The sequence below is a fragment of the Scaptodrosophila lebanonensis genome, unplaced genomic scaffold (genome assembly GCF_003285725.1).
Source record: "Scaptodrosophila lebanonensis strain 11010-0011.00,11010-0021.00 unplaced genomic scaffold, SlebRS2 tig00001412-arrow-pilon, whole genome shotgun sequence".
Classification (NCBI taxonomy): Eukaryota; Metazoa; Arthropoda; class Insecta; order Diptera; family Drosophilidae; genus Scaptodrosophila; species Scaptodrosophila lebanonensis.
Window position 1 is genome coordinate 5,577,052 of NW_022060739.1, and position 16,808 is coordinate 5,593,859.

At 37.3% G+C, this 16,808-nt stretch overlaps 1 protein-coding gene across 1 annotated transcript in view; it reads left to right on the forward strand.

Annotated features, from left to right (window-relative positions):
• Positions 1–15,957, forward strand: part of LOC115631485 (serine/threonine-protein kinase grp) — a 28,174-nt gene extending 12,217 nt beyond the window's left edge. The window contains exons 2-7 of the mRNA XM_030528240.1: positions 2,178–2,417; positions 2,785–3,008; positions 11,563–11,740; positions 12,750–12,892; positions 14,161–14,370; positions 14,977–15,957. Coding sequence (XP_030384100.1) covers positions 2,308–2,417; positions 2,785–3,008; positions 11,563–11,740; positions 12,750–12,892; positions 14,161–14,370; positions 14,977–15,665 — 1,554 coding nt within the window. The 5' untranslated portion in view covers positions 2,178–2,307 and the 3' untranslated portion in view covers positions 15,666–15,957. The remainder of the gene's footprint in view (positions 1–2,177; positions 2,418–2,784; positions 3,009–11,562; positions 11,741–12,749; positions 12,893–14,160; positions 14,371–14,976) is intronic.
• Positions 15,958–16,808: the final 851 nt, after the last annotated feature.

A 16,808-nucleotide genomic window follows, 5' to 3' on the forward strand; every position in this document is an offset into this window, starting at 1 on the left:
CTTGCCTCATTCTGCTTCTTTTTTTATATGGCATTTCTAGACATGCATACATACACACATACTCCGCATCCTAAAAATAGCAAGGAAGCTGCAGTTGAACGTGAAAAAGGAAGCGAAAAATACGCACACGCGCACTCTTATACAGTCTCACATGTCTCACATGCGTGTGGTGTGGATCTGTACTGAAAAAAAGAAGAAAAAAATTCCACTGTTGAATGTATAATAAAAATTTTAATAGTGGCCTGTTGAACAAGCCAAGCAACAGCAACAGCAGCGCAGCAGCAACAACAACTTCGACGCCGACGCCTTTACAAGCTTACATATACATACATATATAACAAGCTTTGACTCTTTACACGCCGCATGGGCAACCACCGGCAAAAACGAAGTTGGCAAAAAAAAAAATATATATATATGTATGTATATAGTATGTATGTATATAAAACAAGCACGTAATTGTTGCAGTCGACGTCGCAGTCGCCATTTGATTTCACAGCATCCACGCAGGCTCAGAGAGCAAGAGCCGCTGCCTCCTCCTGCTGCAACATTTCCACTCGTTCAGCCAGAGAGTCGCTCAAGCGTCGCGCAACAAATCAAAGCTAGCCAAGCATGTCGACGACGACGACGACATGACAAAGCAATGCGACGTCATATTTGTGTTGAGCGAGCAGCGAGTGCTGTTGCTGTCATTGCGTTGAGAGAGAAAGAGAGAGGCACTATTAAATTATGAGAGAAAAACTACTAAGCTTTGCAGCGCAACAGAGACCATGTCGACGTTGTCGTTGAAGTCGATGTACAAGTTTAATATAAGCCGCAATCCGTTGAAAATGGCAATGCTGCGCTAAAGCAGACAGCAGTAGGAATCATGTTTGAATTAGAATATGAATAACGACGACGACGACTGTTGCTCTCCCATGCTCCTGCATGTCCTAGCAAAACCCTATGGGTTTTCCGTACAGTGGTGGCTACCAAAATGTGATATTCTTTGCTAGAGAAATATTCATAGTAATATTCACCCACAACGCGAGTTTTGTTGTACAGATATAAATTCAATTTTCCTAATAAACTTGATTACGAACAACTATTTCTGAGGAACATAGTTAATTTTAAAAAATATATATTTTTCATACTATCTGCGATTATTTAAAAAAACATCTTTGCTACAACTATAAAATATGACTTTTTCAGATTATTTTATAACATTTCATTAAGGTGTCAAAAGAATCTTTTCACGCATTCACCCGACAGTCTAAGAATTGGAATGATTATTATTTTGTGAAGCCAAAATACTCGCATTTTGTTGCTTTTATTTTTTTAATTTTTAAAGTGCCAATACAACTTATCTGCGATCTAATGAAATATTTGTTACTTCGATGAAATAAAGATTTCATCAGTATACAGCTTGACGAGTGGAGCCGTTATAATGTCATTCCGTCATTCTTTAGTTCTAATACAGTATGTCAAGATCGACCAAAACAGGTCCTTATATCATAGAAATTATATCATTTAAAAATAAAATTTTTATATGAAGCTTTTGTGTTTAAAGAAATTGCATTAAAATTGCAGTGGAAATTAAAAAATGTCAAATGTTTTTTAAATATTCGTACACGAATTTTGTTGAGAATTTATTCTTGTTCAGTTCATCCAGTTTTTTGTGTGCTTTCGAATCACGGTGCGTAACTGAATGCGGCATATCCTGTGCCTCTTCAATTGCGTCAAGAGCGTGCTACTCAAAAGCTCAACAGCGCATGCGTGAGCTTTGTGTATTCGAGTGTGTTTGTGCTATTGTTGTTGTTGTGGCTGCAGAAACCATGACCATGCCAAAGGATGAAATATTAAAGCGGCATAAAAAGTCGAGTTTTTTTCCACTATATGTATACGAATATGTATATTCAAAGGAAGTTGAACAGCATCCATACTCTTTGCACGCGTCATTTTTGTATGCATATACTATATATATATATATATATATATATATACTCGTATGTATGTATGAGTGCGTGTTTGTGTGGCATTTGAAATTAAGCGTAAATGTGAATGGGTACGAAATACTTGCGAAATAGCGAAATGTATACACATATACGCCCGTTGATGAAATTGAAAAAGTTTTGAGCTAATCGCGAAGCATTATTCTTAGTACTAAACTTTTCTGCTTCTTCTGTTCTTTAATGTTGCAGCTAGCTATGCATGCAGCAGCAGGCAGATGACGACGCCAGAGAGACTGAGCCGAGCGCAGTGCAGAGGAAACGGAACAGGATATTAAAGTGAATTTTAAGAAGCCACACTACTAAAGAGCCACACTTTACCATGGCTGCCATTATGACTAGCAGCGGGGGCGGCAGTGCGGCGGCGGCAACGCGTGAATTTGTTGAAGGCTGGACATTGGCGCAAACGCTGGGGGAAGGTGCCTATGGCGAGTAAGTAGTATTTGAAAAACTGTCCCATTGCATAAACAAAGTGTGCGTGTGTGTGTGTGTTTGTGTGTGTGCGTGTAGAAGTCAATAAACCGGAAATGCTGCAAGGCGTAAGAAAAACGCACATTTCCGTTTTGTTGCTGTATATGCGGAATGCTCGCGCATTGTTGTTGTGCGCATGTCCCAAAGCGGCAGTCACTGCAGCATCCTGGCGGATGGAAATGGATATGAAACAGCGACAGTCGTCGATGCACAATCAACATGCAACATACGCCAGAATTGTTGCAACGCATTATTCTTTTTTATTGTGACTTCAAATAATTTATTAAATTATATTTTGTTTTTTCTTTCTATATTTGTTATCGCGCAGAGTCAAATTGCTCATCAATCGCCAGACCGGCGAGGCTGTGGCCATGAAAATGGTTGATTTAAAAAAACATCCCGATGCTGTGATTTCGGTTCGTAAAGAAGTTTGCATACAAAAAATGCTCCAGGATACGCACATTTTACGCTTCTTCGGCAAGCGCTCTCAGGGACATGTGGAGTATATTTTTCTAGAGTATGCAGCCGGTGGGGAACTTTTCGATCGCATTGGTAAGTACATGATATTTATTTATTTATTCAGAAAATTGTAAGTTACAATTAATCTTAAATTACAATATGGCCTTTAGGCTGAAGTAGAACTATTAACTAGTTTATTGGGAACTCGATGTTATTAAGTTCATTAATTTTATCAGCAACACTAAGTGGAACTTAAAGTTTGAGAATATTCGGTTAACGTATGTATTTAAGCCCTTCTTTGCACGTCGCACACATAGAGAAAGAAGTGTGTTGAAAACTGCGTCTTTTTAACGACGTGAAAATCTGTTTGTTAGAAACAATTCTCTATCTAAGTACTTAACAATGTAACCCTCTGATTAAAGAAAGTCCTTAACAACAACATTATTTTTATAAGTGCTTCCACATATGTATGTATATGTCTCAGCTTAAACCCCTTTCAATGTATTTGATGTCAGCACTGCTAACATTTTAAGTACATTCTGCAAGGCTCCATTAACTTGCTGCTATGCTCCATTTGGTGGGCATGCTTTGACATAAAAGTCGTTATCACAACACACCAACACCAAAATCCAATAACACAGATGATCCTTTAATCTATGGCCCGGCACATGACACACAACTGAACCCTAAAAGCTCATTAGTGTGGGGTTGTCTTGCTACAAAGCTAACTGGCTGCCTCATTGCCAGTTGGTTGTTGGTGGCGCTATCATTTTGATGTGTCATGCCTTTGGAGTTTTGAGTAACAGCCAACCAGTCAGCTAGACCACCCACTCCCTGCCCATACACACACCCACACACACGCAGGCACACAGAGAGACAGACATTTGGGCAGTGAAACCATACATACACGAAAGTGTAACTAAACATTACTGCCAAAATGACAGACACATTGTTAGACGACGTGCGCGGCACCGCCATTTTTTATGCCACTCTTGTCTCCAATCTAGTGTTTCCGGGAACATGCGAGCATTCCAAAAATGTCATCTACATATGCATGAATAGACGGCTAGTAGACGCAAATATGCCAATATGTGCATGCACACATTTCTGAGCTGTGAACGAATAAAAATTTAAAGTCACAACTCACTATGGAACAGCAGATCGAAAAGTCGACACAATATGTTAGTTCCTCACAGAGAATGGATCTCTGATCTTAAATCTAAGCTGGAACTGCAGATAAAACAGTATAATTACTCTTAACATGAGGCTTACTCTATCAAACTTTTAGATCATCTGGTTAAGGTTATAATCAAGCTGATAGATACTAATGGAACCTGTTGTATTTTGTCCTGAAAGATAATAAGTGAAATAATTTCTTTAAAATTTCGAAAGATTTTCTTAAATATAGATTCGGATTTTAAAATATGTCAATTTTCTTGGTAAACATCCAATACTTCTTGTGTTAGTTCGGGCCAGTCTGTATGAATCGGGCTCTTCAGGAAACCTATTTATCTGAATTAAATTAACTTCCATATTTAGGTTAAAAACGGTTTCTATTCAAAGTCCAATTCACAAAGAAGATTACAGTGAATAGCCTTCAATTCCATAAATAGTTTAAAACCGATTTTATTCGTATTTTACTAGAATATTGACTACGACGAAAGCCGGTTCTTCCATTAAATTCCATGAATATGTATTTCCAAAATGGTTGTTTGTTCGAATTCATATTCACCGCAAATCGTTTAATACCAGTTCCAACTCGATTTCTATTCTTATTTCGATTCACACAGGAGCCCAAAGGAGATAACGAGGAGGAGACTTTTTTAAGATTAAGTTCAATTAGTTCCAAGCAGGTTTGATTAAATTCCATAACTAGTTTCGAAACAGGTTCTTCTTAAATTCCTTTTCCAATTGAATGCCTTTTGTCCCATTGTGGATTGGCGTGGGTGCCACAGACGGGACAACAGCCACAACATGCCGACACAGCAGAGTACTGAGTACAGAGGACAACAGGAGAGCACACAGAGAGACATACCGACAAATCAAAATGACAAGATACAGATCTTGATTACAACAACTGGCGTTGTTGTTGCAACAAAAACGACAATGGCTATGACTACGATACTGACGCTAGCGCTGACGACGCTGACAATTTGGCAAACGAAGCGAACGTCGGAACGTACTTATATATACATAGGAATGACAGCAAATAAAGCTGCTGGCAAATGGTGACATTGTGGGCAAGACAGGACAGGACAGGGCAGGACAGAACTGTAGCTATAACGTGGGTGGGTATGTGTGTCAGTGTTTGTGTGTGGCAAGGTACATTGCACGTTTGCCATTTTCATAAATATTAACAGCCTGAAAGGTCAAGCGAGGCAACAATTCACAGAGCCAGCCGTCGAGAGTGCGCCTAATGGAAGTGGGTGCTAAAATTGGGCGTCCTTTTCAGAGTGCCCAGTGCAGTGCATTGACTGTAAATTGACGCGATGAGATGGGCGTGTGGGCGGCGGGCGGGGTTGTGACATTTAATGTAATTGTAGGCAAATGCACAGAATCCTGCCTCCAAGCGAGGTCGCCATCTATTATTGGAACGATTGCAAATACAACAAGGACTTAGAGTACAAGAGTAATTGGCTGGCAAGTTGCACTGAAACGAAACCACATTACAACTAATATATTTATATTTATATTTATATTGAAAATCAATAAATCCTATTTGCAAGCAGTATTGTTCAGAATATGCTAAGAATAGAACCTTTAATATGTGAAAAATTAAAGGACTTTGAAAGAATATACATACATTCCATGAGTTTATTACTTAGGGTCTAAGGAAAGAATAAAATGTTGATATTTAAGCTCAATACTTTCTTTGATGTTGGCGTTAACTTACGAGCACTTTGAATTTTGAGTTAGAGGTGTTGGTATCGTTTTTCATTTCTTACTATATATTCAAAAGTAATTCTATTAAGGGAGACTTGATTAGCCATAAACATTCTAAATTAATAATTCCTTGACCTTACATAATTTCCGTTGTTCTATATTTGAATGTTTTTAATGAAATAATATATTTGGCAGTCTTGAATAATATTTTACATTTTAAAGTTGGTGGACCCCTTCTAAATGCTGCCATAAAGCCAATCTATATCAAAAAATTGTCATAGTTTCTAAATATACTTCAGCCAAGCAATTCCTATTTTGGCAATCAAGAACTCCAGCTTTTAACTTTGTTTCCAATCAGTTTCAATTACTAGTATCCCCCAAATAAAAATTACACAAATCGTTATTTTAACTAAGTTCTTTTTACATATTCCCATCCATAAATCATTAGATTTTGGATTTATTTGCTTGCTCTATTCTGTCGCCAAAACCCAGCTACCTTTCTTTTATTGCATTTATGTTTTGATTTATTGGAGCTCAGTTTCCTTTTAGTGCCACCTTCCGTATCAAGAATACTCTCCGCTGCAGCTGTTGAACGCACTGCCACCTCCCATTTCAAAGCTACACTCACTTAGTTCTTGAGTGGCAACCTGACTTCCATTTTGTTTGAAATGCATTTATCATGTGCGCACAGGAAACTGTAAAAACAGGATTAAATTGCATTTTATTATTGTAGGTATGAACTGAACGTATATGTATATATTCCAAGATAGCTAGCTGGCTGGCGTGACTCTTTGGTTTGAGGGGAAAATCATCAGATGTGCCTTTAAACAAATACAAATTTTAAAGCGCATACAAATAAGATGAGAGAATACAGAAGCGATTCACCCTTTGGCCATACTTTGCGAGAAGATACTCGTATTCTATATGTATACGAAGAGTGCGTGGCAGATGAAAGCTATAAAATAATATGCCAGAAACAGCATTTCAACATAATTAATTGCAAAGACCCACAGACACACAGCTAGGCAGCCGCACAGACTGCGTCTGTCATATAACTGGGGGGAAAATACTTAACGCTAAATTATTATAAATACATACATACACATATTCATGTACCTCTTTTTAAATTTATACTCTATAGGCGTATCTTTAATGAGGAAATTATTTGAAATTTCATTTATAATTGAAGCATAATTTACGCATACTATAGTACGAGTACATACGCACAGATTGAATTAATAAATGACCATGGGCGGCAAACTGTATGGCGGCTGTCTGCCATAAGCTTAATGAATGCATTTGCGCAAACAGACAATTAAACACACTCGTTCACACATACATACATATATACATACATATATACACACACACACACATTCGCATTTGCAGATAAGCGCTTTTGTGTATGCCTGTATATGCAAAGCTGTATCCATTATGTTTAATTTGCATATTGGTTGCTATTTATATCATTGGCAGTTTGCGAACACAAACACACGCAAACACGCGCATTCACAGAGCCACAAGGACCCACCCCTCCCACCGCTCATCAGACTTCCCAATTCATTTGTTTCGTTTCGTTGCCCGCATAGATTGCACAATTTTTGTTGCATACCGAACAGGCGCGCCATCAGACACGTACTGTTACAGTAAACTCTTAAATTTATAGAAACGCGTGGAATAGGGATGGGCAGACGCATTCGCAGTTAAGATGAAACACTCACGCACAATCCTGCTATTTTAAATGCCAGATTGACATACTTTTGTTGTATATTTATTATAATTAAATAAATACTAATAATCTTAAAAGCATAGAATATTAATCTGCTATTCGAAGCATAGCGACAATTTGTATAGCCTATACGGCCAGCTATGTTATGTATGTATATAAAGAAATACTCTGAAGTTCTTTGTCGCCTCTGGGACAAATAAAAGCATATACCATCTGTTAAACATAAGAGCAATATATTTCAAATATTTAGTGTTGATTTGGAGCCAGCCCTCTTCCCAATTAATATCGTATTATTGTAACTTAAAATTAATTATGAATTACATGGTTAATAGCCAGAGCAATGACGACCTTCATCGTGAACCGTATTATGTATTTAATTTAATTTGTAGAGTTTATTAAAACCGCCCCTCCTCTGTGCTTCTCATGCGTAGCACTTAAACGAAGTCACTGTAAGCAGTAAAACCTGGTTTAATTTCATAAACAACATATTAAAATACAGATACTGCTCTTCTCGGCGATTCCCGTGCTAAGCATTTAGCCCAGAAAAGTGATTTAAACATATTGGCTAGAATTGAATTAAAAACCAGCCCTTTTTCACGCTTCTCATACGAAGCAATTAGCCGAAGCATCAATATATGGTTTAATTACATCAATGATTGAATTATGCTCCTAACCAAAGCCACTTTAAGCATCAAAAGCAGGTTTAATTACTTATAATAAATCTTACGATTACATTAAAAACACCGATGTGGTGGTTCTTGTTCTTTATACTCAACTGAAACCTTTTAGAGCACAAGGAGCACCCCGAGTTCAAAAGAAATGATTTATTAATGGCGCTGCGATGCAAGCCAAGTTCGCGAGTTAACTAATAAAAACTTAATACAAGTTGAAAGCTTAAAAATGCAGAAATATAAAAGAGTATGTTGTAGTATTATGTTAGCTTACTAAAATGGGAAATATTTGACCTGGCGGGGGGAAAGTGCGTTCATTAGTCCAAGAAGCTATGCTCGTAGGGCATATACAAGTATTAAAAGCAGAGTTTTTAATGAGGGGAAAAAAAGTTCAGCACAGCATTAAAAGTTTCTTGGTTTTGACTTTAATTTTCTTTCTATAAGCACATAACTTTAACACACCAGAGTATGTAAAAATTGCATTAAAAATCCATATTGGTATAAATTGAAAATAATAAAATCGTAACATGTTTCTGCTACGAGTCCAGTATTTTTATTATACGAATTTTTTAGTTCTACGCTTTTTCATTCGGCCCGAGTGTTGAGCAAGCTTTTTGTTGTTTTAACAGTTGCTTTGTTTTCCATTTCTTACATATTTTCGTTGAACTTCTCAGTGAGATAAAATAAACACAAGTTCTGTCTGTCGCCTATTGTGTTAGTTTCCAATAAACCACCTTCGAGAAAACGAACCAAAAACCAACTACAAAGGCATTATATACACAAAAGGAATTGACGCCTACTGTTGGGAGGTTTTAGGGTGGGACTTACGACCAAAAGACAACATTCCATGAATGAATGATTTACCTTTGCTGGATGGGCGGGCCGACTGTGTTTGACAATCAATCAAGCGAAAGGTAAATCGAAAGCAATCTGTCGCCTGGCAACTGCAGCCACCTAGACTAAGATATATTTTATATATTTGTATGTGTACATACATACGCGTATAGTATGTACTTCGTATTTGTCAGTCTTGAGCAAATTCAAAAAGGGCACCACCTTCTGTGTGTGGGTGTGCGGTGTATGTGTGTGTGTGTTGATTACGTCGATTCACATCTCAAATGCACTTCCGAGAGTGTCTGCCTTGCTGACTCTGGCAAATACAACTCTCGCTATTGCTGTTGTTTTTGTTGCTTCTATTGTTATTGAGCCACTTTTGGCCGCGTATATGTGCTTGCGTTACTTTTTAAGTTGCCTCAGAGTCGAGGTTTTATGCTTTGCTTATTGTGTTGTTTACCTTTGACGTTCCCGCTATGATTTTTCTTTGCCACAAAGCTTTTTTATAAGAAAATATCATCAAGTAAAAACAGAACACTTCAAATACACAAAAGTGTGGAGTTGCTCTTCAGATGGCCTGGTTGGTTGGTTAGTTGGTCTAGGTTTGTTGGCGGCGCCCGATAGGCGAAGACGATGGCACAAGGTAAAAAGCCCAACAGGTAAAAAGTTCAAGCAACAACAAAAACAACTCATAACTTTTGTTTGCCACAGGCCAAAGGTTGCGTACAAACAAACACACTCACATATGTATGCACACACAAATCAACATTTACATTGTTTGTCGTTTTGATTAATTTTTCATAAAACTGTTGATTGCATTTTTGTTTTTGTTTTGCCATTGCTGGCTGCCAATGACGTTGTAAGCTCTTAGAGGAATACAGTCAGAGGCTTACAGTCAGACGTGCACACACAAGACAAACACACATGCCGAGCCAAACTAGAGATGGGCATGAGTCGTGATTATACGAATAAAGACGCTATAAAGTAGATTCTTCTGGCAATGATCGTCAAACTGCTCGTAAACAAGGTATTCATATTTAAAAGTATATGTGATTTATTAAATTTCAATCTTCATGTTACGTAAGCAACAGTTTTATACTACCCCAAGAATAACCCCGAAATGATTTGGGGGTATAAACTGATTTCTGAGAGTATTTTTTATTCCGTTTTCTCTGTACCGAAAACTCAATAAAGAATATTGATGTAGAATCGATCGAAAATTGTTTTCTGTCTTTATTATGATTTCTTCAACAACCACGAATATTTACTTTATGATTTCACTTCATCATGTTGCTAACAGCAGAAGGGCAGTTCATAAATAGTAAATAGTTACCATTTTGATATATTCGCATATTTTTTATGCCAATAAAAATAATATAAATAAAATAAAAAATAATTTCTGGACAATTTATGTTTGCGATTCTTGTAAGAATGATATGCTCGACCATAATTGAATTATTTAAAGAATGATTTGGACTAACAACCAGAATTGTCAATTTTATTATCTTCAAGCCTAGCTTTAGTCCTGCGTGAGTTTTTAGGTGTGGTTTTAAGATTTGTTCGTGCTGAAGAATTTAGTTACGTGGCCATCTTTAGGATCTGCACACGCAGCAGGGGGCTTCACAAATTTTTTGCACCTGCACCTTTTAAACTCATACTCAGCCATGCACACAAACACGCATTCACAAACACACACACACACACGCAAAAATCCCCAGGACCTTTACAACAACAGCACTAACAACAAGAACATCAAAACCCACATGCACGTGCGTCGAGTGCTATAGATGTTTATTGTTTTTGTTGTTGAAGCTGTTGTTGCTGCTGTTTGCCAACTTTTTGCACTGCTGCACAAATTTTCCATTAGTTCAGCTTCAGTTTTTGCACGTCTCTTGTGCGTTGCAGGCTGCAACAGGATACCGACGACTGGACACAGAGTCCTGGACCAAAACTAGAAAGCAGCATAGATAAAAATATATATGGTACTTAGTAGATATACATACATACAAATGTGTATATAAATCATACAGTGAACAATTCCTCCGGCGTAAATTTGATTAAAAAACTGTCTACATCTCTAATATGATTTTCTTGTATGTTTGCTGTTTTGTGCCATATTCCCCTTTAACTGCGACTGCTGTGTGTGACAACTAGAAATAGTTTATAAATATAGTTGAGTTGAGCGCTAATCAATTTGCATATTTGTTGTGCTTACTATTGTTGTTGGCAAGCGGGCTTGAATCTCGACTGTATTTACCACATAATTTAATTAAGGCGGCAAATACAGACACGCACATGTACATAGCATGTTTATAGTTGTCGCCCAGTTATTTGCTGCGCTGTCAAGCCTGTCCTTGTCAGCGTCGCATTTTAATTAACCATACATACATAGCATCTACTATATACATAGTACATATGTATGTATGCATGTGGTTATACATATATTTTTTTCTTATTTATACATACATATCTGTAAATCAAGCCCTTGACTCATTTTCTCTGCTTCTTTCCATTGCCGTCTATTTCACAGAGCCCGATATAGGAATGCCACAGCATGAGGCCCAACGCTACTTCACCCAACTCCTGTCCGGTCTCAACTATTTGCATCAGCGTGGCATCGCGCATCGTGACCTGAAGCCCGAGAATCTCCTACTGGACGAGCATGACAATGTGAAAATTTCGGATTTTGGCATGGCCACCATGTTTAGGTATTAGGTACAAGCAATTTTCCTACTATTTAAGCCATTGGGTACAAAAATATACATAACTACTATGTACATGTATATGTATGTATTATATAAATATGTATGTATATTAAACCTCTGGCAAATTGACACAAGCGTGCAAAATATAGATGCAAAGCAAAAAAAAAAAAAAAAAAAACAGATATAGCCAGCAAGGAAACACCATTGTTAATTCGCTGCTGCTAACCCGAACCATGAGGTTGGCAATGCCCGCAGGATTACATGCAGATGACAGCGAATATTTTACGGTGGACAGTGCAGTGCGGTTGTACAGTTTGCTAATGTAGTATGGGAGTTCTGGCTGGAAAGCAACCATTGCAAATTTACATGCGCAAATAATTGCTAGAGATGTCACTTGTCGTAAAAAGCTGTAGGGATTATCAAAAAAACGGCCAATATTTGGTGACTTCGACATACAAATTTAGCTATTAAGCTATGTGTGCATAATTGCCAGATTTCAGTAATTGTAATATCTTAGAGAGCAACGAATTGCAGCTTAGAGCTTTTTAACATTAAAGAGAGTTTCATTCTCGCTGATATAACAGCTGGAGAGAAAAACAATACCTTAAATTAATTGGCAGCTTTTACAAACATACTCTAATATATGCTTGTTACATACATATATTACCTTCTTATATATACAAACATATATGTGTATGTATTCCATGTTTGTACATATATACATATGTATGTATGTGTGTATTTACTATTATTTCTAATTATTTCCTAACTTTACTTTTGACTAAGCAAAAACACACATACATACATATGTACATACGTACATACATACATACACACACAGACCCTCAGATATTTGCAGACACACTTTATTTAATTTGTATTTTATCCCTACACTTCATTCTCTCTTTTATTGGTCCACCTTTTACATGCCCGAACCCCAACGTTGCCGCCGACGACCAACTAACCAACCAACCAACTGTCACATTTGCGTTTCTGTCCCTCGCCCATCCAGATGCAAAGGCAAAGAACGACTGCTGGACAAGCGCTGCGGCACGTTGCCGTATGTGGCGCCGGAGGTGTTGTTAAAGCCCTACCACGCACAGCCTGCGGACATTTGGTCCTGTGGTGTCATCCTAGTCACGATGCTCGCGGGTGGTAAGTACTAACTAATGAAATAAATTAAGCTATAGCAAGATAAGAAAGGGAAGAAAAGGGAACCGTGATTGTAATTTCCATATTGCTTTATGTTTTTATTTATTTATTTATTTTTTTACAATCAGTGTGTGTGCATTTTTTTTTGTTGGCTCGTGTAATTTATAAATTATGTACGTATTTAAATATGTGTACATTTATTAAAACATACCCATTAACAACAGTAACTCGAACAGAACAAGGAAGAACACTCGTTTAATTGCATTGCCTGCTCGTTTGCCTACACACCCGCCCTCTCGGTCGCTCTCACACCAGCTCGCTCTCGTTCATCATCGCACAATTTAACGGAACGTTCTTACACCGGTCTCATAGCCACAATTACAAGTCTCTCCCTCTCTCTTATCTCTTTGCCTCAGTCAGTCATGTGTCAATATCAGTTTTGTGTTTTCTCTCTCACTTTCATTTTTGCTGTTTCTTTGGTATTCTAGCTGTAGATTGTTTTTGCAATTTGTATCATCTAAAGCTTTTATACCAAAGCTCCAGCTTAAATTGCTTGCCAACGCACCAACAAACAACTACATCAACAATTACTATAACAGCAACATTAAATAACTGCCAACAAAGCATAATTAACTGTAAACTGTTTGCATGATTAAAACAACAGCACACCCACCAGCACACAAAAATCAACAATTATGTTGTACACATTGCACGCAAAAATTTAAACAGTATAAACCACTTTTTTTGCATTTATATAAATACAACTCATTTGAATAATATATTCGCATGGCATTACTGCAACACTGCAAATCGCAAACGCACATTTGAAAGCCCTTTAATCTGTTAGCCCTGACGTGTAAATGGGTTTCATTTGTTTTCACATTTCCAATTTGTATAAATACATACATATGCATCTATAAATACAGCTCATTTAAATGTTAAATGATTCCAAATTTTTTTTAAGTGCTTAAGATTTTTTTTCATTTGCAATTTTGTTTTAGTTACAAAGCAACCAATTTAAATGTGTAAAGTGCCTACACTAAATTAATCCATCATACATTTATAATTTACTAAATAATACCGCGTTTGCATATTGTATATTTATGAATCTGCGTGTTTTTAATTTCCGATACCTAAATCATTAATTGATTATTATTGATCAGGCACATCCATAGTTTTCAACATTATTGAAATCGTTACGCTAATCGTGTACCAAAATTAAAGAAGCTTACCTTTTTTATACTAATCCTTTTAACTTGCTGTATTTGCAGAGCTGCCCTGGGACCAGCCATCTAGTAATTGTCCCGAATTCATAATTTGGAAGGACAATAATCGGTGGCAGACACAGACGCCATGGAGCAAGCTGGACACATTAGCCATTTCATTGCTGCGCAAAGTGCTGGCCACAAACCCCAATGCGCGCCTCACTCTCGACAAAATACTCGATCACAAGTGGTGTAACATGCAGTTTGCGGATAATGGTAAGTTGAATTGGCCAGTGTTGTATAGTTATGAAACCCGTGTTAAAAAAGAGGAGAAAACATTTATTATGCACACATTGCTGGTCAGGTACTTAGTGACTCTCAATGGAGTTTTTCATATCTTGAGAGTAACTGTGTGCCTGCGCTGCAAGTGGAATGCATAAGCGACGCTCCAAATTTGATTCAACAGTGTTGAAAATAACTTGAAACAGTGTTGTGCAATCGGTGCATTTTCGATGCTTTGGCGCTTTAGCTGTATGATAGATTTGACTACTTCATAAAGCTAGATTACCAAAGCATTGACGATTGTGGCCCAAACGACGGACTTAACAAGTGATCGATCGAATGTAGTGGTACCTTCAATTTTGCCTCTTCAGTTTTTCTTTTATGTTTTGCATATTATTTGCTCTTTGGTGATTTTAGCTGTATGGTGTTTAAATATTCCATAGAGCTTTATTACCAAAAACCAAATGGTTTTTGCGTTGCTTTCGTTTATTTGCAATTTTAATTTATTTGTATTACGTGCATTTCATTTAATTTGTTTTAAATATTCAAGCAAATGCGTAACTATCTTTCTATAATATTTGCTTTTTTTTTTCTTCAAAGATCGCTCCTTCGACCTCGTGGACTCTGCAGCCGCCTTGGAGATCTGCTCACCCAAGGCCAAGCGTCAGCGCTTGCAGTCTAGCGCTCATCTTAGTCACAATCTGGACGATTCCATATCGCGCAACTATTGTTCGCAGCCGATGCCAACAATGCGCAACGATGATGACTTTGATGTTAAGTTGGGCAAGCGTCGCTTGAATGGCGGAAATGAAGGGGAAGACGAGCATCTGGCCATTGCGCAGGAGGCACGGTTGAGCTATTGTTTCTCACAGCCGGCCCTGCTGGATGATCTGTTGCTAGCCACACAAATGAATCAAACACAGACTGCCTCGCAGAACTACTTCCAACGCTTGGTGCGACGCATGACTCGCTTCTTTGTGACCACCCGATGGGATGACACCATCAAGCGGCTGGTGAGCACCATCGAACGTCTTGGTGGCTACACCTGCAAGGTCAACGACGAGGGCGTTGTCACAGTGTCCACAATTGATAGGCGGAAGCTTCGCCTGGTCTTTAAGGCACACATCATTGAAATGGATGGCAAAATTCTGGTCGATTTCAGACTATCGAAAGGCTGTGGCCTGGAATTCAAACGTCGCTTTATCAAAATAAAGCATGCCTTGGAGGATATCGTACTAAAGGGACCAACGACGTGGCCCATTGCGATTGCAACCAACACGGTGCCTTAGTTTTTAATTAGACTACAACGTTTTTTAGACTATAGCGTTTGTCTATATACACAGTTAGCTTAGTTTGTGTCTACATTGTGTTCCCCCACCAACTCATTCTCACATTGTGCTAATTAAACTTAATATGACTTACTTATTATAATATTTGTTAAACTTTTAACAATTTATCCTGCATAGCTTTACGTAACTGCGTACTCATATTCATTGCTTTTAATTTTGTTAAATATTAAACTGAGTATTTTTATTATAAGTCACGTTATCGAACAATAAATCGACTACGATTTTATTTAAATTGTAATGCAGTTTTTTATCGGTGGGTATTTATTTTTATCGGCTTAAAATAATAAATTGGAAATAAACGTTTATACTATATGCATGTGTGGTGTGAAATTTGGGGTAGAATTGATAGACAACTTTTCATAAGTAAGTATATTCAGCCAGTTTTCTTACAAAATGTTAACCTTTCATGATTATTTCTTACTATATTGTATGTTATTTAATAACATAGTAAAAAGTAGCTAAAGCCCTTTCTTGGTGGTGTCTGGTATCCAAATGGCTATTAACATAGTATATTCACATAAGCCTTTTTGCTTTCATAACACAATAAATGTTAAATGTCATTGAACTTAAATGCAAAATGGGTGGCCCGAATGAACGCCAGGTGGCGCTCTTTCAATTTCACCACATGATTGCGGAATCTACCACAGTGGTGATTAAAAAACTTGAATTAGGTCTGCATTTATAACATACTTGTTACTTAATTTTTTTTATTACTAAAATAAAAAAGAAAAAGTTCACAATGCTAACTTAACGCTTAAAAATTAACTTGGACTTTTATTTTATAAATCAGCTATATACAATTACAAGGGCTATATTTTAAAAGCTATTTATTTCCCATTAACTGAAATAAAACAGAAACCATTTAAAATACATTAATAATTTAAGCTAGGCCGGTGACCAGGCCTGCATCTGTCCAGATAACCCGTACAAGCGACCGCAAATTTAAACAATCCATAGACAGGTTTAATGATCAATTGAAATATCAATTTCAAAATAATTTGTCCATCCTACCAATCAAATATTTTGGCTACTGTGTGGACAATTAAATCCATTTTATATATCCCGAAAGGGTACGTTCTTTTT